Source organism: Tamandua tetradactyla, chromosome 18, assembly GCF_023851605.1.
Source record: "Tamandua tetradactyla isolate mTamTet1 chromosome 18, mTamTet1.pri, whole genome shotgun sequence".
NCBI classification, from domain to species: domain Eukaryota; kingdom Metazoa; phylum Chordata; class Mammalia; order Pilosa; family Myrmecophagidae; genus Tamandua; species Tamandua tetradactyla.
In genome coordinates this window covers 60,109,424-60,126,200 of record NC_135344.1, presented here as the reverse complement: position 1 = coordinate 60,126,200, position 16,777 = coordinate 60,109,424, and the positions used below count along the sequence as shown (strand labels likewise).

The 16,777-nt window shown below is 45.4% G+C and overlaps 1 protein-coding gene across 3 annotated transcripts in view; it reads right to left on the bottom strand.

Annotated features, from left to right (window-relative positions):
- Positions 1 to 16,777, bottom strand: part of SLC35D4 (solute carrier family 35 member D4) — a 170,750-nt gene that overhangs the window by 68,625 nt on the left and 85,348 nt on the right. For all 3 annotated transcript variants that reach the window (XM_077135800.1, XM_077135798.1, XM_077135801.1), the window contains 6 exons: positions 15,681 to 15,758; positions 10,065 to 10,090; positions 6,369 to 6,420; positions 4,746 to 4,794; positions 3,972 to 4,017; positions 2,785 to 2,820 (listed from right to left, as the gene is read on the bottom strand). In XM_077135800.1, coding sequence (XP_076991915.1) covers positions 2,785 to 2,820; positions 3,972 to 4,017; positions 4,746 to 4,794; positions 6,369 to 6,420; positions 10,065 to 10,090; positions 15,681 to 15,758 — 287 coding nt within the window. The remainder of the gene's footprint in view (positions 1 to 2,784; positions 2,821 to 3,971; positions 4,018 to 4,745; positions 4,795 to 6,368; positions 6,421 to 10,064; positions 10,091 to 15,680; positions 15,759 to 16,777) is intronic.

The following is a 16,777-nucleotide window of genomic DNA, read 5'->3' as shown; positions in this document are numbered from 1 at the left end:
TTTTATTTTATTTTCCTTTCCCTTTATTCTTTCCTTCTTCCTCCCCCCCGCCCCCCCTCCCATCTTGCACCAAAACCTCAGTCTATATTAGAAGCACCAACAAGGCTCAAGTTAGGGTCAGGGAGCAAATATACCCTCAAGAAAACAAGAGTGTGGGCCAAAGGTATACAACCTTCCAACTCCCAGTCTCTCTCAAAAAACTGAGCTCAGACTAATGCCTCGCCCTGGCAGGTGGTACTCTGGGCTGGCACACATGAGCAGAGCTGACCCATAAATTAGAGCAGACTGGACCTGCTGGACGCCGAGCCCCTCAGTGCTCAGTGCCAGGGAGAGATGGAACAGTGGTCCTGCCGTGGTTCACACAGCTCCATCATTTGTACTGAAAGAAGACTTGGAAGCAGAATCTTGGCTTAGCAGGCTGTGCCACAGTCTCCGCCAGCAAGCCACAAGCCTCAGGCTCACAGGCAAAAAATACCCTTGCAGCCGAACAAAACAGCAGGAGGGAGGGAGGAGAGGAAAGAAAAATTAGCTGTGGGTCATAAAGGCTGAGTTTCCCATAGCCCTATTCCTTTGCTGCATGGATTGGCCAGAAATACTGTGGAGAAAAAGGACAGTGGCCCAATATCATAGAAACATTTGAAAAACCAAGAGCCTTGTTCATAAAAGCCTCCTGAAAAGGCAGCTAGCTGCTGGGTCTGAGCAAGATGGAACTAATGACTGGTTTCAGCTGAGTACCAAAAAGGCACACTGCCATGCTTGGGGTGAATCCTGCTTTCAAAAGGGTGTTTTAATAAATATCAAACTATTTATTAGTTTTTTACCTCCAAACGGACAATATAGCTCATGTTGAATGTTTTAGGCCAAGTAACTTCCTCCAGGAACAAGCATGACCAAATGCTGAAAAGTATGCCTTCACCCATGGTTCTTTTTATTTAATGCAGTTGCATTAGGTCAACTTGGGTTTCCAATAGCAAATCTCACTTGCTGGGCAGGCCATGGTGGCCTGAGGACCAGAGTTCCCGGGTTCTCAGAGGACCCGGGTTCGATCCCCAGTACCTGCCCATGTAAAAAAAAAAAACTCACTTGTTTCTCACTGAGGTCCCTGCAGTGCACAGGCTGAGATAACCTGAAGCCAAGCACACTCCTCAGCTATTCTATTTGACAGGCCCAACCCACCTTTTGCTGGGCTTAGGGCAAGAGAACAAAAGAAAGCCCATATACCATGTGTCTAATATTTCTAAGTTATATACCAGGCCAAAAACTCCATCCCACCATAAAAATTTGCCTTCAAAACAACCTGGGAGGCAATCTTGGGGTTTGTTCCCCTGTGAAACTTAACCCCACAAAGAATAGGCTAAGCCTAGTTAAAATTAGGTCTAAGAGTCACCCCCAAGAGAACCTCTTTTGTTGCTCAGACGTGGCCTCTCTCTCAGTCAACATGACAAGCAAACTCACTACCCTCTCCCTCTCTACATGGGACATGACTCCCAGGGATGTAAGCATCCCTGGTAATGTAGGACAGAAATCCTAGAGTGAGCTGGGACTCATTGAGAAAACCTCAACCAAAAGGGGGAAGTGTGAAATGAGACAAAATAAAATGTCAATGGCTAAGAGGTTCCAAACAGAGTTGAGAGGTTATCCTGGAGGTTACTCTTACGTATTAAATAGATATCACCTTTTTAGTTAAGGAGTAATGGAGAGGCCGGCGGGAACTGCCTGAAAATGTAGTGCTGTGTTCCAGTAGCCATGTTTCTTGAAGATGATTGTATAATGACTTAGCTTTTGAAATATGACTGTGTGACTGTGAAAGCCTTGGGTCTGATGCTCCTTTTATCTACCTTATTAACAGAGGAGTAAAACATACGGATTAAAAATAAATAATAGCGGAAACAACCGTTAAAATAAATTTAGTAGATCGAAATGCCAGTAATCAATGAAAGGGAGGGGTAAGGGGTATGTATGTATGAATTTTTTTTGTTTTCTCTTTATTTTTTTTCTGAATCGAAGTAAATGTTCTAAGAAATGATCATGATGATGAATATACAACTATGATTATATATGTAGAATGGAATGATCATATGGTTAAGAATGTTTGTGCTTGTTTGTTATTATGTTAAAAAAAAAGGAAAACATGGGCTTAGATTGTAAGCTTTTAGAGCAAACACATTAAAAAAACAAAAAACCAGTCTGGGAGGAAGTCTAAATTCTAAGAATTTAGAATTCTTAGAGTCCTTGGAGCTTCATGGCAGAATGTGGCAGGATGAGGAGATCCACCCCCTGGTTTTTGGCTCCCAATGCACCCCCCCCTTCTCTTTCCACCCCAGTCTCCATCCTGCACCCCAAGACACATGTGTGTGTACATCTCAGCCTGCCAGCCCCTCCCCTTAACAGCCTCTCTTTGGATACCCCTTGGGCCTGGAGATGAGTTAGAAAGCTCCACTCCCTGGGAGGGTCAGGAGTGGAGCTCAGGGCCACTTGGGTGGGAATTCCAGGGCACAATCCAAAAGGAAAATGTGGGTTCAGGGAGGAAATGCCCCCTTTTCTTACAGACTCCACGCCCCATAGGGAGGGGTGCATCTCTCTGTAGGCAGTAGCCCCTTTGGTCCAAGGGTAAGACTGCTATTTGGTTTCTTCAACTTCTGGTCAGCTCACAAATATTTAACTTGCCTTCCCGGCAAGTATATTGGCTCAAAACTCCCCAATCAGAATATCAGTGGCAAATAAAAATCCATTAGCTCAAGAAAGATATGAGTTATTCTTTGAAAAACGTAAATTATATTTTACCTGAATATATAATTCAAGTACTGCTGGTCAATGTCACTAAGGAACGAGAGAGAAAAAAATAAAAGATAAAACGTGAAATACTGGAAGTGTTTTACATACATAAAATAATAATTATCCTCTATTGAATTACATCTATGTATAAGTGATGGCATTTATAAATTATTATTCAATAGTATGAAGAGTATTTTATATTCAAAACCAGTTCCTGGCTCATTTTCAAAAAGCATTTCCTAGTTTAGTACAATCAAACACATTTCCCTCTGTGCTTACTTCCCATGGCTCTTGGTGCCACTTTAGAGGAGTGCCAGTTATCGCAGGCCACTGGACTGGCTTCGAGGGTGGCCACACTTGATAAGTAAAAATACAGGACAAATAAAAAAATACAAGCCCAAATAAATTTGCATTTCAGATAAAGGACAACATATACGTATGCTCCGAATACTGCATGGGACCAACTTAAACCAAAAATATTATTTGTTGTCTAACTGAAATTCAAATTCGAATTCAAATTTATCTGGCTTCTTACTGCAAAAACACTTTATTAGAAGAACCGAAGGCAGGAGACGGGACGGAAAGAACACACTGTCAAAGCATACAAACTTTTCCTGGAAGTCGTACCCTGTGGATCTTTGCATTCAGGTCTCAGGCAGGTCAGCACCCCTCGACTCAGCTACAAGCGGGGCAGAAAGGGCATCCTGCAGTGCCACCCAGGGCCTGAAGCCTCCCTTTATCATTCACAGTCCCCAAGGCCACTCCATGGACTGGTGGCAACCAACATCCCATTTTGCCCAAGAAACAGAGCTAGTGACTGAGAGATGTCTGGGTTGAAACTGAATGAAGTTAGGAAGGGATAGGAGAAATAGGGGGAAAAAAAAGTTGTAGTAGCTGTGAGCTAAATGTCATCAATTGGGGCCCAAAGGAGCTGACATAGATGTCATAAAATGGCATCTAAACTGCTGCCCTTGGATGAAGGAGCTCAAGACTCCCATACTTCCTCACAAATCCTTGACAGCAGATACCTTCCAGCCTGGTGCACCCCAGCCCTCCGTGGCTATGCATGCAGGGTCTGCCACCCCCAGTACACCCCAGTGCTGGAGTCTCTAGTTGAATGGAGGAATCTCACGCCTTCACAGATTTTACTCCTGCCCCTGGACCAAGTAACAACTCACAAAACTTGGGTGGTTTACCTTAACCAGGTAGGTTTCTGGGTCTTCTGCAGTATCTTATAAGCCCCTGAAAAGGAAACAGCAGGTGTCACTGTCACACAGTATCCCGCGTGTCCACGGGAAGCGCCACGTCCACAGAGCAGAAGGCCCCACTGTCCTACAGGGCCACACCCATCCCTCAGACAGCAGCGCTTTGGGAGGTTTGCAAGGATGAGAATTCCACAATCCTCAGTCGTGATGCTTTTCAGTACTTACAGTGGCTCATGGAGAGTGCTGGGCAAGAGATGCTTCGTGATCCTTGGAAGGATGCAACTAAAGGAGGTTTTTATTTCCTTTACGAGATGCGCATGAGAAGGGAAGCACCCCTGGATTTCTGCACAGTGTATAACAGTCAGGGTGCTCTAGTTTTCCCCTAAGACTACAAACAGGAAGCATTTAATATATGATTTGTAATAGCCAGATGTTTTTATTTTTAACCCGCTTAAATTTGGGAGGTTATACTGATGAAAGAAAATGCTTACGATGTAAATTCCTGGATGTACTCCCACCATTTAAAGCAACCCTGAGCCACCACGAGTTCATTTTAGGCGCCAAAAAGAGGAAACTATGCAGGAGGTGGAAACACTTGAGGAAAAGCACCAAACAGAAAAATCAAACAAGAAAATGCCCATTTCGTCTGGATCTTGGCACCATGAATTTAATTCTCCCGTTGTCCAGGGTCACTGAAAAGTGGATGAACTCTAAGGTCAAAATGATCACCTGATTTATTTAAACCGACATTCTTTTAAAACTTACCTACACAGAAAAAGTGAATTACAGCCCAAAAATATCCATCTGGATCAAACTGGAAGACAGGATAAAAGAAAGAAATGGCGATAAGTACAGACAAACAAGGATCAAGGGCCACAACAGTAAACCCCGATAGTCAATGCACCTGACGGGAGGGGGAAGGGGGGCGTGAACAGGATTGCTGGGGCCTTGGTGGTCCCACCTCAGTCCTCACCCAGGTGCTTCCAGCATCTCCCCACCAGACTCTGCCTCCAGCCCCACCCCTCTGCCCACACCGCAGAGTATGTCCCTAAAAGGCAAATCGGATGATGTCATCTGCTCCTTAAAACCATTCAACAGTCCTCCAGCCACTTCACGATGAAGGGCCCCTATGGCAAGCCCCCGCCCAGCGGCACCCGCCATCCCCTCTCCAGGGAAAGGGGACTACTTACACTGCCCCAAGCACCAGTGCTTCCCCCCAACCTCATCCTCCTCTGCCCTTCCTGAATCTTCTCCTTGGGACTTATATTATCTGATGCCCTCTATTTTCCTTACTGTTTGTTTATCTGTCTCTGACCTCCCACCCCCACCCCCAGGAGGGCAGGTGCTAGCTCAGGGAGACATGAGTGGGAGCTCCACAAAGCTGAAACACAGACTTCTCATGACCCCTCCAAGACTGTCCATGCCTCCCTTCTTCTCCCAGCCAACTCCTCCTCATCCTCTTAAGTCCAGTAAGCAGAGTCTGGCTCCAGCGTCAGAAAGATCTGGGTTAAGATCTAAAATCCTCACTTATTGGTTAGCTGGTGACCTTCTGGACCTGTTACTGTTTCACTGTGAAATGGAGATAACAGACCCTACCCTTAGGGAATGGTCGTGAGACTGCAAATGAGACAAGGCAATGGGCAGAGCCTGGTTGCAGAAGGCGCCCTATCATTGTTAGCTGTTCTGACTTCCTGGGTCCCCCAAGTCTTCAGAGGGACCCCTCCCTGGTCACAGACCTAGCCTCGCTATGTGATTATCATGCATTTACTGGGCTGACTCCCTCTCCTTTACTCTCAGTTAGATTCCAACTTCTGTCTGCACAAGGACAGGTCCTCTTCCTGGAGCCCCCAGGGCCTGGCTCCATGCCTCAAGCTCAGTGGGGACTAATACATGCTGATGGAGAAAAAGAGGGAGGAAAAAAGGAAGAAAAGAAATCCAGGAATGGGATACCTTCTGGGGGTGGGGGTGGATCCTTAGAGAAAAACATAAATTGGGCTCAGGAAAACAAAGCGAAAACCTCTCCCACAGAAGCCCTCGGGAGGAGAGAAAACACAACGTGGCCTCAGGGCCCGCAGCTGGGGCAATGCTGGCTTGCAGGTTCCTGGTCTGCTGTCAGGTTCACTGACCGCGATCGCAGTGCACAGCCTGCGTGCCACCCAGCACCCAGAGGGAAGAGCTCCAGGCCCTCACTGCCGTGGGGAGAAGGCAGAGGGCCGGGGAGAAGGTACGAGGCTGCCGGGAGGCACCCGCCTGGAAGCTGCTGAATGCTTTCCCCAAGGCCAGGGTTAGCCTGCTTCTAAGAGGAAGGACTGGATAATTCTACGCAGGCACATAGGCTCCAGAGGGTAAAAGATATTTTAAAGGCAAAACAAGTTTATCTGAAGTTACCTGGGAGTCGCTGAAGGGAAGGCATCCTGCCGCAGCCAGGAGGAAGAAGGCACTAGGGGACGGAGATAAAACACCAAGACTTTACTTTCCCACATCAAAGGGTTCCACCCAGAGTGCAGAGGCGGAAATACATGGATTGGAACTCGGAGGAGGCAACGACCCTGCAAAACCCAGCCTGGCTACTCTCTTCATCCTCTAAGGACCGACCACCAGGTAAGTTTCAATTGTGTGCCCTTCTGATACCCAGGGGCTCCCTCCTTCCCTGCTCAGCGGGCCCCGGAGGAGACAGAGGTACTTGCAGGGCATCTGCAAAACCCAAACTGGGTCAGTCAAGAAAAATAGCGTGCCTGCTGAACACAAAAGAAAAGGAGTTTTGTTCTTTTTTTTAACTACAGCCTGTGAAAAGTACATTAGCAGAAAACTGGGCAATCAGATCACAGTGGTGCCCGAAACAAAAAGGAAACATCATGGAACACATATTCCCGTCTTCTATACACCGCCCCCAATGACGGGACTTGGTGCCTCCAGTAACGGGGGAGCCACACCAGCGCCCCCCTCCCCCATCCCGAGGCACGCGGAGGCACCCGGCACCCAGAGGCGGTTTTCCTGCCAGGCACAGTGACTCGGAATCGAATCATGTGATCAACCCCAATTCAGGAACCACAGGGCAGGGCCCTTCAAGAACATTAATGCAATCAAAGGCAAGGGCTGAGCAGCCGTTCCAGGTGACAGGTTACGGAAGGGGTATGGCACCTTTGAGGAAAAACACTGCTATAAAAGACAATACTGAGATAACGTGCAAAACTGAACATGGATCGTACATCAGATACGAGTATTATCACACGTTAAAATTTCTAAATGACATGACTGCACAGTAGTTATATAAGAGATTGTCCTGCTTTTTTTAGATACACTTCGAAGTATCCAGATGTCAAGGGTGTGATCTCTGAAACTTCTTCTCAAATGGTTCAGAAAAAAATAAGAATAAAATGTACATATTCTTACACATTTTGTGTGTATCTCATCTATCTGTTATCTAGAGAGAAAGAGACGAAGCGAAGACAAAAAAATGTTATCACTGGTGAATCTAGATGAGGAGTATACGGGACTTCATTGTATATTCCTGCAACTTTTCTGAAGGTTTAAATCTGTTTTTTCCCCAAATAAAAAGGGTTATTAGAGAAACCTCGTATAGATAATGAAATATTTACAGATGAAATGCTATGATGCTTGGACTTTGCTTCCAAATAATAATGACGTGAGGAAGTAGGTGGGGCCGTGAGTTGATAACTGCTGCCACTGGGCAGCGGGACAGGCCTTCGTCACACTCTGCTGTCTACTCATATACTTGTTTAGAAATTTCCACAATGAAAAATCTTGTCCAAAAAAGAAACATTGCTTATCATGGATGTTTGCAGAGAGCTGCCCTCAATTCATTAGAAAGTCGATTTGGAGTTATCTTTTGGTTCTGATTTTAACATCTGATGATACTATTATCTTACATAGGATTAATCTGTCTCTTCTAAGTCTCGAATACTAAAAGATCTTGCCCTCTAGTTTTCCCAAATCATCCTCTCCTCCTTAAAGAAGGTGCCAGAAACACAATGCCCAAACCAGCACACACTCTCTCTCCTTTTCCGTATTATAAATGCAGCAACATAAATATTGCTGGGCCCTGCCCCCCTCGCCATCCCATCAAGCAGTTCACTGCAAAGGGTCAAAGGCATGAACGAAAACACTGAATATAGCATTTTCACTTTCAGGAGACTTTGTCATTTAACACTCATACCAACACACAGTCTGTATATATAGATATAAAATTCCATGTTCTATAGATATTTTATATATACATATATATGAAATATCTGTAATATACAACAACCCCATATTTATAACCAGATACACTGAAAAGACCGTGCTAGTCAGTTCTGTCCCTTGTGCCCACGCCTCTGACGTCCTCACGTGTAATTGCAGTAGGGGCCTTCCCAACACAGTGTATGGCGGGCTGGGGCCGAGGCAGGAGATCTGACCCTGCAGAACCCTCAGAGCTGAGATCCACAGCCTTGCAAGGGGCAGGATGGCACGGGGCAGCCTGTGCACAGGACACAAGGCCCCGCCCGCTCCCACCACCCTGCTCCCATGGCCTCACCAGCCGCCAAGGCACACAGGCAAATGGCCTCGGCAGGGACCAGGACTGGACTGCGGGATGCTCAAAGGCACGGGAGGGGAGGGCTGAGCAGGACAGAGTGTGTCGGGGTTTCCTGGGACTGAAGAGGACTAGGCAGGGGAGAGAGAGGAGAATGGTAATGGATCCAGTGTCTACCTGTAGCAGAAGGCTTTACAGACAATAGTTCCGGTCCCCATTCACAGGGAATGGGTGTGAGCATGTCCCTCACACAGACAAGTCCTTGGGGTTGGGGAGGGAGGGAAGACACCACGTGGTATGAGAGAGCTGCTGGGTTTCCCACCAAACTGTGCCCTGCACAATCCCTGATTATATCAGGGATTAGTGGCCTAAATGCCTCTCCTCTACATCAGCTAATCTTCTTTTAAACAAGATGATGAGTTCCAACAGTTTGTTTCTTGAAGTAGCAGCCAGTCATAAAAGTAAAAAAAAAAAAAAAAGTTTTGGATGAAAGCCCAGAAATATACGAAACAAAAAGTCCTAAATCCACGTATCAAAGTGCCTCTTTTGGTTTTCTATCTACAGGACTCAGTTTCTTAGCTGCTAGAGAGGAAGCAGGAAGCAGTTCGAAAACAAGGCTCTCAGTTTGGGATTCGAATATTGGAACCAGAGGGACTTTCCAGGGAGTCCAGCCCAGCTCATGCTTCAGCTGAGGAAACAAACCTGCAGGGTTATGAAACCTGCCCATGAACGTTTTTGCTATGGCTTGGGGCTGCAATGTAGAGTCCCTAACTTGTAGGACAGGGCTTTTCACAATACAGAGAACCTTAAAACCCCAATAAACTGCAAAAACTATTTTAAAAAATTCAAGTCATTTTCACAAGGGTTCCATGTACTAGTGTAACTTTCCAGAAACCTGCAACCTCCAGATGGGTCCCTGGACCAGATAAGTCCTGAAATCTAGCCCAGCCTCTCTAGAACATCAGATCGTTTCATCTCCCTATCTCACATTAGTGACAGACCCTTCCAACATGAAAAAGTTAGAATAAGCATAGTCCAAACACCCCTAAAGAGAGGGACAGAAAGAGCAAAGGTGATGATGGAGTTATACAGAGAAGATAGGATTTAACAAATGAGTATGAACGCTGAATCATTAAGTTGATATCTCTTTTAGTCTCCAGTATCTTAGAGGAGCTAAAAGTAAAAACCTAAAACTGTGGAATTGTAACCCACGTCAAACACTGAAATATGTTCTACAACTAAAAAAAAGGAAAAAAATTTAAGACATTTTCATGTTTTTCATTTTCACTCTCCATCAGTATTGCACAACTACTTGTAAGTCAAGGTTTGGGCACTGACAGCTGCAATCCGACACGGGTTTGTTTTCTTTGTTTTCCCCTTAGGAATAAAATATTCCAGAAAAAAAGGGAGAGATTGTTGAATAAGACACAAAATAGGGATGTTTATAATAAATTCCTCTGTCAGCTCCCAGAGTATGAATTTTCAACGGTCTGTCATCAGAGTTTAAAACAAGGTAAAACCTTATATTTTAGAATTTTTTTTTAACTTACCTACAAATCTTCACAGGAGAAGTTTTCTGTATGAAAGTAAAGAGACTTACAATTAGTCTTTAAATATTTTTTTTCCTTAAAAGAAAACATTTAAATCAGGAGAAAAATAAATTATGAGTAAGTGTATTAAGGGGCTTAACAGCTTGTTGCACTTTATTTACTGAGGCTTTCACTTGGTTGGGCCCAAATGAAGGATGACTCAGTTCCAGAGCTGAGTCACTTCAGCAAAGCCCACTGGATGTGCAGAGTTACCATTCTTGCCTAGCAATTCTCATAGCACCCTCGAAACTAAGTTTCAAATACACATACTATATTTGAAGAAAAGAAAGTGAGAAATTGATGCAACGTGCTTAAGGTCTTCTTCAATTTCTATTCCAGTCCTGTCTCTTTAAATATTCTTTTCATTAATCCAGCTCTGACTCTGAACAGTGTTATTAATTATCTGATATGATGTGTAAATTACGAAACAGAAAAAAGAAGGGCCACTTTGTACCATCCTAGAGAGAAGAAAAGGTTCTTTTTCACAACGGCAGATTGAACTTGATCTTTAAAGCTTCCAGAAATAAAGAGATTGGAATGTTGGACTCGCACCTCGTCCATTCCTTTAAATTAGTGCGTTTAAGGGCATTAGTCCTTTGCCCTCGGGAAGGCAGTTATAGTAGAGAATAGCACAGATTTTAAAAATATTGAATCAGGAAAATGGACAGGCAGTATAACAGATTATTTCTAAACATTTCAGATGAATTATTTGGCTAGCTGAGGACAAACAACAAATTCAGCTAGGGTGAAGTATAAACATATTGTTAAAAAGTAAACAGCTGATCAGAAAAACATGCGGTTTGCTATAAAGGTTATCTTAGGTTCTCATGTGTTGCTAAATAACCACCTTTAACTGTTTTAATGAACAGATTCTATTTGTATCCAAAGCTATGGCTTGACACTAGAATCCAATCCTTTATCTCGGTGAAACCCTGCTCCCGCAGAGCACAGCAGGTAGGGCCATCCTTGACTCTACTGCCACCTTGTGGGGATTATCAGTTATCCCTTAACTACAAGAGATGCTGGCGGGCAAAAGGGATTTGGCTTGGAATACCTGAATAATTGCCCCCATTCAGGGAGAATGCCACTAAAAGACTCCAAGCTCCAGGTAACTGAGCTCTCAACAGTCTAGTGGAAGAGAGGGTGTGGAGAGGAGAAAGACAAAGGCAAACTCTTCTATGAATATCTTAGAACTACTAACGGTCCAGGGCTTGCATTTCCGGAAAGCATTCCCATGCCTGCAAGAGTTCATCCACCCCACCGAGGAGACTCTTGGATTCTTTTCTTATTTTAAACTGCTTCTGACTGCAGGAGCCCAGAACCTGAGAAGTGGAGAGTAAAAACAAGCACCATATTCATTCCTGAGCTCCATCACCCCGCCAGGGCACTCCCCTTTCCAGGCCCCTCATTCAAAAATAACAAGTAATAAGTACTAATGAAAAGAACTCACTAACGTCCCCATAGCTCAGCTTGCTTACTCTGAGGGCTACTCTGTGCTGAGTGCTCCCCACGTCATCATCGGGGCCAGGGGCGTGGCTCCCCCACTCGGCACATGAGAAAACCTGAGGCACTAGTAAGTTACCCAAGGCCACAGGGTCAGGGCCCAGGTGTTCTGGCTTGACTGTACTCTTCTCTACTCCCGCAGGAACCGCCCCAGGCCCCTTCAGGCCACAGATCTTCACCTGTCATTTCTTCTGCCTGGGGTGCTCTTTCGCCTTGGAAATTCCTACTTGGCAGTGTGACTCAGCTCAAGCCAGCCCCTGCAGAAGCCTTCGCTGACCTCCCGAACAGACTCACGGTCTAGAACTCACGACTCCGTTTCAGTCCATGTGACGTATTATGGGTACCCCAAGGTGTTTCTTAAACTCATTCAACTTGCAGTTTTGAGAGGGTAATAAATGTGTTTTCTACATCTCTGTAGCTTCAGATCACAAATAATAATAATTGTTCAACAATTGAATGAATGAACAAATAACAATATGTGGATATTAATTTATATGCAAAGTAACTTGATAAACAAATACAGAATAGTAAGGTGAATTCCACAAGCCACACATTACGGTAAGGCCAAATCGTGTCTGTGCACACATGTGCAATACCCAAAGAACTAGTTATGGAGGGTAAAAATGAACCAGATGCTCCAGATGGAACCTATTCTCACATTCTTGGAATGAGGTCACAACATTACGGTGCAAACTTGACTCGAGTAGCACCTGACACACACAAAAGGAGATCAAAACAGCCCTTGCTGGAGGTTAACAGGTAGTAGCCTGTCAGACGGCATGTCACCTGTTCCTCGTGACCCCACGCTGTCTGCTCAGGAATGTAAGTCATGTCTGCCAAGAACACATCACAGGATTCTCTACTGCAGGGCAGAGTTCAGGGCTAAACCACCTAAAGTCCACATGTAGAGACTGGTCAACAAATTGTGTTGACCTCAGTAGAATGATGACACGAACTGATAAACTGTTAAATGGAACAATAGGATGTATACTATCATTTATGTAAATATGTCTATAGATGTACACAGAAAAACGTCTGAAGAGAATAGAGTGGCGAACTCTGGTACATAGAATCACAGTTGCTTTCTGGGGTGGTTGTTTTCCCTCGGCATTTTATATAACTTACATTACATTCATAAAGGAAAAATATATTTTTTAATAATTAAAAAGTTAGCCTATTCAACTGTTTTTGAACTTTCCCTGACAAGAAATGATCTTGCTCTCTGTCAGTGATGAAATGGAGTTGAAGATTGGAAATATTTTAGTGTTTGGCCCAGTCTCCAGAGTGGAGGAGGGTCCCCTGCCCGGTGAAAACACCCCTTGAGGACCCTCCAAGCCCCTGCATCTCACACTCACCCTGGTCTGATTCACAACTTGGTTTCCTGAATCGATTGGCCCATTAGGAAGAAACACTGTGGAGATGCCTGGACCCTGTCCCTATAATCTTGGTGTTTAAATTCATATAAAAGGCTCCATTTCATGAATAGGAAGTCTCTGAGGAATCTCAGTTCCACGCGGCATGGGAACATGGAGGTAAAAAGGGGTGCACATAGAGTGAAGGAAGGGTGTAAAGAGGTCTGCTGATGGGTCACAGGAAACAGAGCAGGGGACGGGGCAGGGCACTGCGGCACATCTGCCCAGCAGCTTGGGGCTTCCCATGCCGTCCAGGCCACAGCAGCAGAGAAGACAACCCTCATCCTAGCCCAGGACTCATGAGGGCTGAGAGAAGGCAGCAAGAGCAGCCAGGTGGAGAGGTAAAGGACTGGGCTGCAGGAGGGGACAGGGCGTCACCATAAGCCAAAAGAAGCTGAGACCGTGGTGTGGCCTGAGAACAAGGGACTTCTAGGTGGAGTCCTCGAAGGCCTTTCGGGGCCGACAAAGGAAACCGAAGAGGAGGACAGGAGGCTGGGAAGGGAGAGTGAGGCGGGGAAGGGAGCCAGGCAGGGAGCAGGCTACAAAGCCCCAGGGTCAAGGGAGTCTAGGAAGGGAGTGACAAAGGTGTAGGTGCCAGCAAAAGCCACACAGATGAAGGCACCTGTGCAAGCGGAAAGGGGGCCTGTTGGTTCTCCTGCTTTGTCGGGCTGTTCGTTTTATGGAAAGGTGGACACACCTTCCCAGAGCTGAGTCGGCCTCCCGACAGCCCCGAGTGCATTTACGGGGAGCACACGAGGCAGCACACGTGCCAGGAGAGGCCTCGGCCCAGGAAGGACACCTGTCCTGAACACCCGCAAGGGCCCTCCTGAAGCGCCAACCAGCCTCTCTTTAGTTTAAAAGTCCTCCAAAGCCGGTATGAAACCATTTCAAATGGGCAGAGAGCAGGGAAATATAAATAATAATAATAGTCTAGGATGAGCCCGAGACTGTTCACAGCACTTCACACCCGCGTCTCATTGAGTTCCCTCAGCTCTATGCATCAGTGCCATCATTACCTCTTCACAGACAGGGGCTCGGGAGGTGGAGGAACTTCACTAGCTGGGCTGAAGTAGAGCTGGGGATGGAAAGAAAAGCTGACCCCCCAGGGTGGGCTAACGCTCCTAGCACGCTGGGTCAACCCCTACCATAACATGAACGAGTAGACTGAGATTAGCTGTCAGAGGGTTTGCTTCCCTCACTAGCTCAACTCTCCTCTGTACCCTGAGGATTGGCTCCAACCCGGTCTAGAGTTGAGTTCTGTTCAGGTCAACAAGCATCCCCATGGGTGTCTGGAGGAGTTATCAGTTTGAAAGAATGAATGTAACTTAGAAAAGCCACATTTTAATCCTAATCCCATTTTGTAAAGGCAGCTGTTTCTTCCAATCCCTATTCGGAACTGTATGTTTGAATCTGTAATTAGATCATCTCCCTGGAGATGTGACTCAATCAACAACGGCTGTTAAACTGGATTAGGTGGAGACGTGTCTCCACTCATTCGGGTGGGTCTTGATTAGTTTACTGGAATCCTATAAAAGAGGAAACATTTTGGAGAAAGCTGGAGATTCAGAGAGAGCAGAACGATTAGCCACAAGAAGCAGAGAGTCCATCAGCCAGTGACCTTTGGAGATGAAGAAGGAAAACGCCTCCTATGGAGCTTCACGAAGCAGGAAGCCAGGAGAGAAAGCTAGCAGATGACGCCGTGTTCGCCACGTGCCTTTCCAGATGAGAGAGGAACCCTGACTGTGTTCACCACATGCCTTCTCACTTGAGAGAGAAACCCTGAACTTCATCGGCCTTCTTGAACCAAGGTATCTTTTCCTGGATGCCTTAGATTGGACTTGTTTTAATTAGAACATTTTCTTGGCCTTTGAACTGTAAACTAGCAACTTATTAAATTCCATTTTTTAAAAGCCATTACGTTTCTGGTATATTGCATTCCGGTAGCTAGCAAACTAGAACAGGAGGGATGTTGTGATGGCTAATTTCATGTGTCAACTTGGCTGGGTTATGGTGTCCATATGCTTGGTCAAGCAAGCATGGCCCTGATTGTCATTGTGAGGGTATTTTATAGATGGACATAAAGTATTAGCCAGCTGATTGCATCTATGGATGGTTGCATCTACAATCAACAAAGGAACCTGCCCTCAGCAATGACAGAAATCACTCCCATTCAGTTGGAAGCCTTAAAGTGAGAACTGAGGATTTCAGCAGTCAGAAAGAAGAATTTCCATCTCCACCTCAGCCAGCCAGCTTCTCCTAGGGAATTCAACTTCACCTTCATCAGACTTTCCAATTGGTGGCCTGTCCTACAGAATTCAGACTTCCCAATCCCTATGGTCACATGAGCCAATTTCTAGAATGAATCTCTTAATATATACACACATATATACATACACATACATACACACATACATATACATATATATATATATATGTTTCTCTGGAAAACCCTGACTGGCACAGATTTCAAAATGGTCATCCCTAAAATATAACCACTGACAGTTAGTCCCACTGGGAAATAGGTGGCAGGAAGACGTAGACATTAATTTGGATCATAAAAATAAAAGCAAACCAAAGCAAACAAACAAACAAACAAAAAATAGCGCTTCTTTGAAATTTAAAGCAATAGGGATAAAACTTGCATTTCTGTGCCATTGTTTACCTCTTTTTGAAAACACTTCTGGTACCCACAGATGATAACTTCAGCTACATTATGCAATGTGAGAAACACAGGAATGGCCTGAAAGAAAGCAGAATAATAGGCATGAAAATTTTTCTTTGATCTCATAATTACATAATTCTTGATTTTTGCTTAAAATTGAACATCTCCGGGAACTGTGGGCATTCACGTAAGCAATCCTCTCCAACGAGAGTGGACAAGTGTTCCTTGCTGCAGCAGTATTCTGGGCAGGGTGGGGAGGCTCCCCTCTGTGGGTATTCTCATCAACAAATACTTGTTAAGCACCGACTGTGTGCCTGGCACCATGCTAGGTGCAGGGATGCATCCTGTGAACCAGGTGGACATATGATAATGTTTTATGGTAAGTGCCATGACAGGAACAAGCAGCAGGTGGCCTCACCCAGGAAGGGAGTGCCAGCCTTCCTGAACAAGTCAAGCCCAAAGTCTAAATGAGAACTGAATGCTGCTCTGGAGAGAGTCAAACGAAAAGAGAGGCAAGAGTGGCAGGCTGAGGAGGACAGGGAAATGTGGCTCCTTCAAGGAAGTGGAAGAAGTTGAGCATAGTTGCAAAATAACATGGAAGGAAAAGCATGGGAAGGTAAAGGTAAGAGGTCATCTCAGGCCATGTCAGGGAACTGGGACCTGGTCCCAAGGGCCATAGCAGCCACTGGACAGTGATACATTGGATCTGCATGCTTAAAGGAACTTGAGCTGCAGGAAAGAGGACAGGTAGCCCAAGTTCTGGCTGCAAAAGTCCAGGAGTATAGCAGGCTGAAAAATGGCCCAGCAAAAGATCTCCATGCTCTAATTCCCAGAATCAATGAGTATTACCCCATATGGCAGAAAAGGGGTGTGTTAGTTAGATTCAGTTGTCAACTTGGCCAGGTGAGCATACCTAGTCTTGTTGCTGCGGACATAAACCAATGGTACGTGAACCTCATCTGTTGCCAATTACATCTGCAGTCAGCTAGGAGGCGTGTCTGCTGTAATGAGTGACGTTTGACTTAATTGGCTGGTGCTTAAATGAGAGATAGCAATGTAGCACAGCTAGCAGCTCGGCATTCCTCATCTCAGCACTA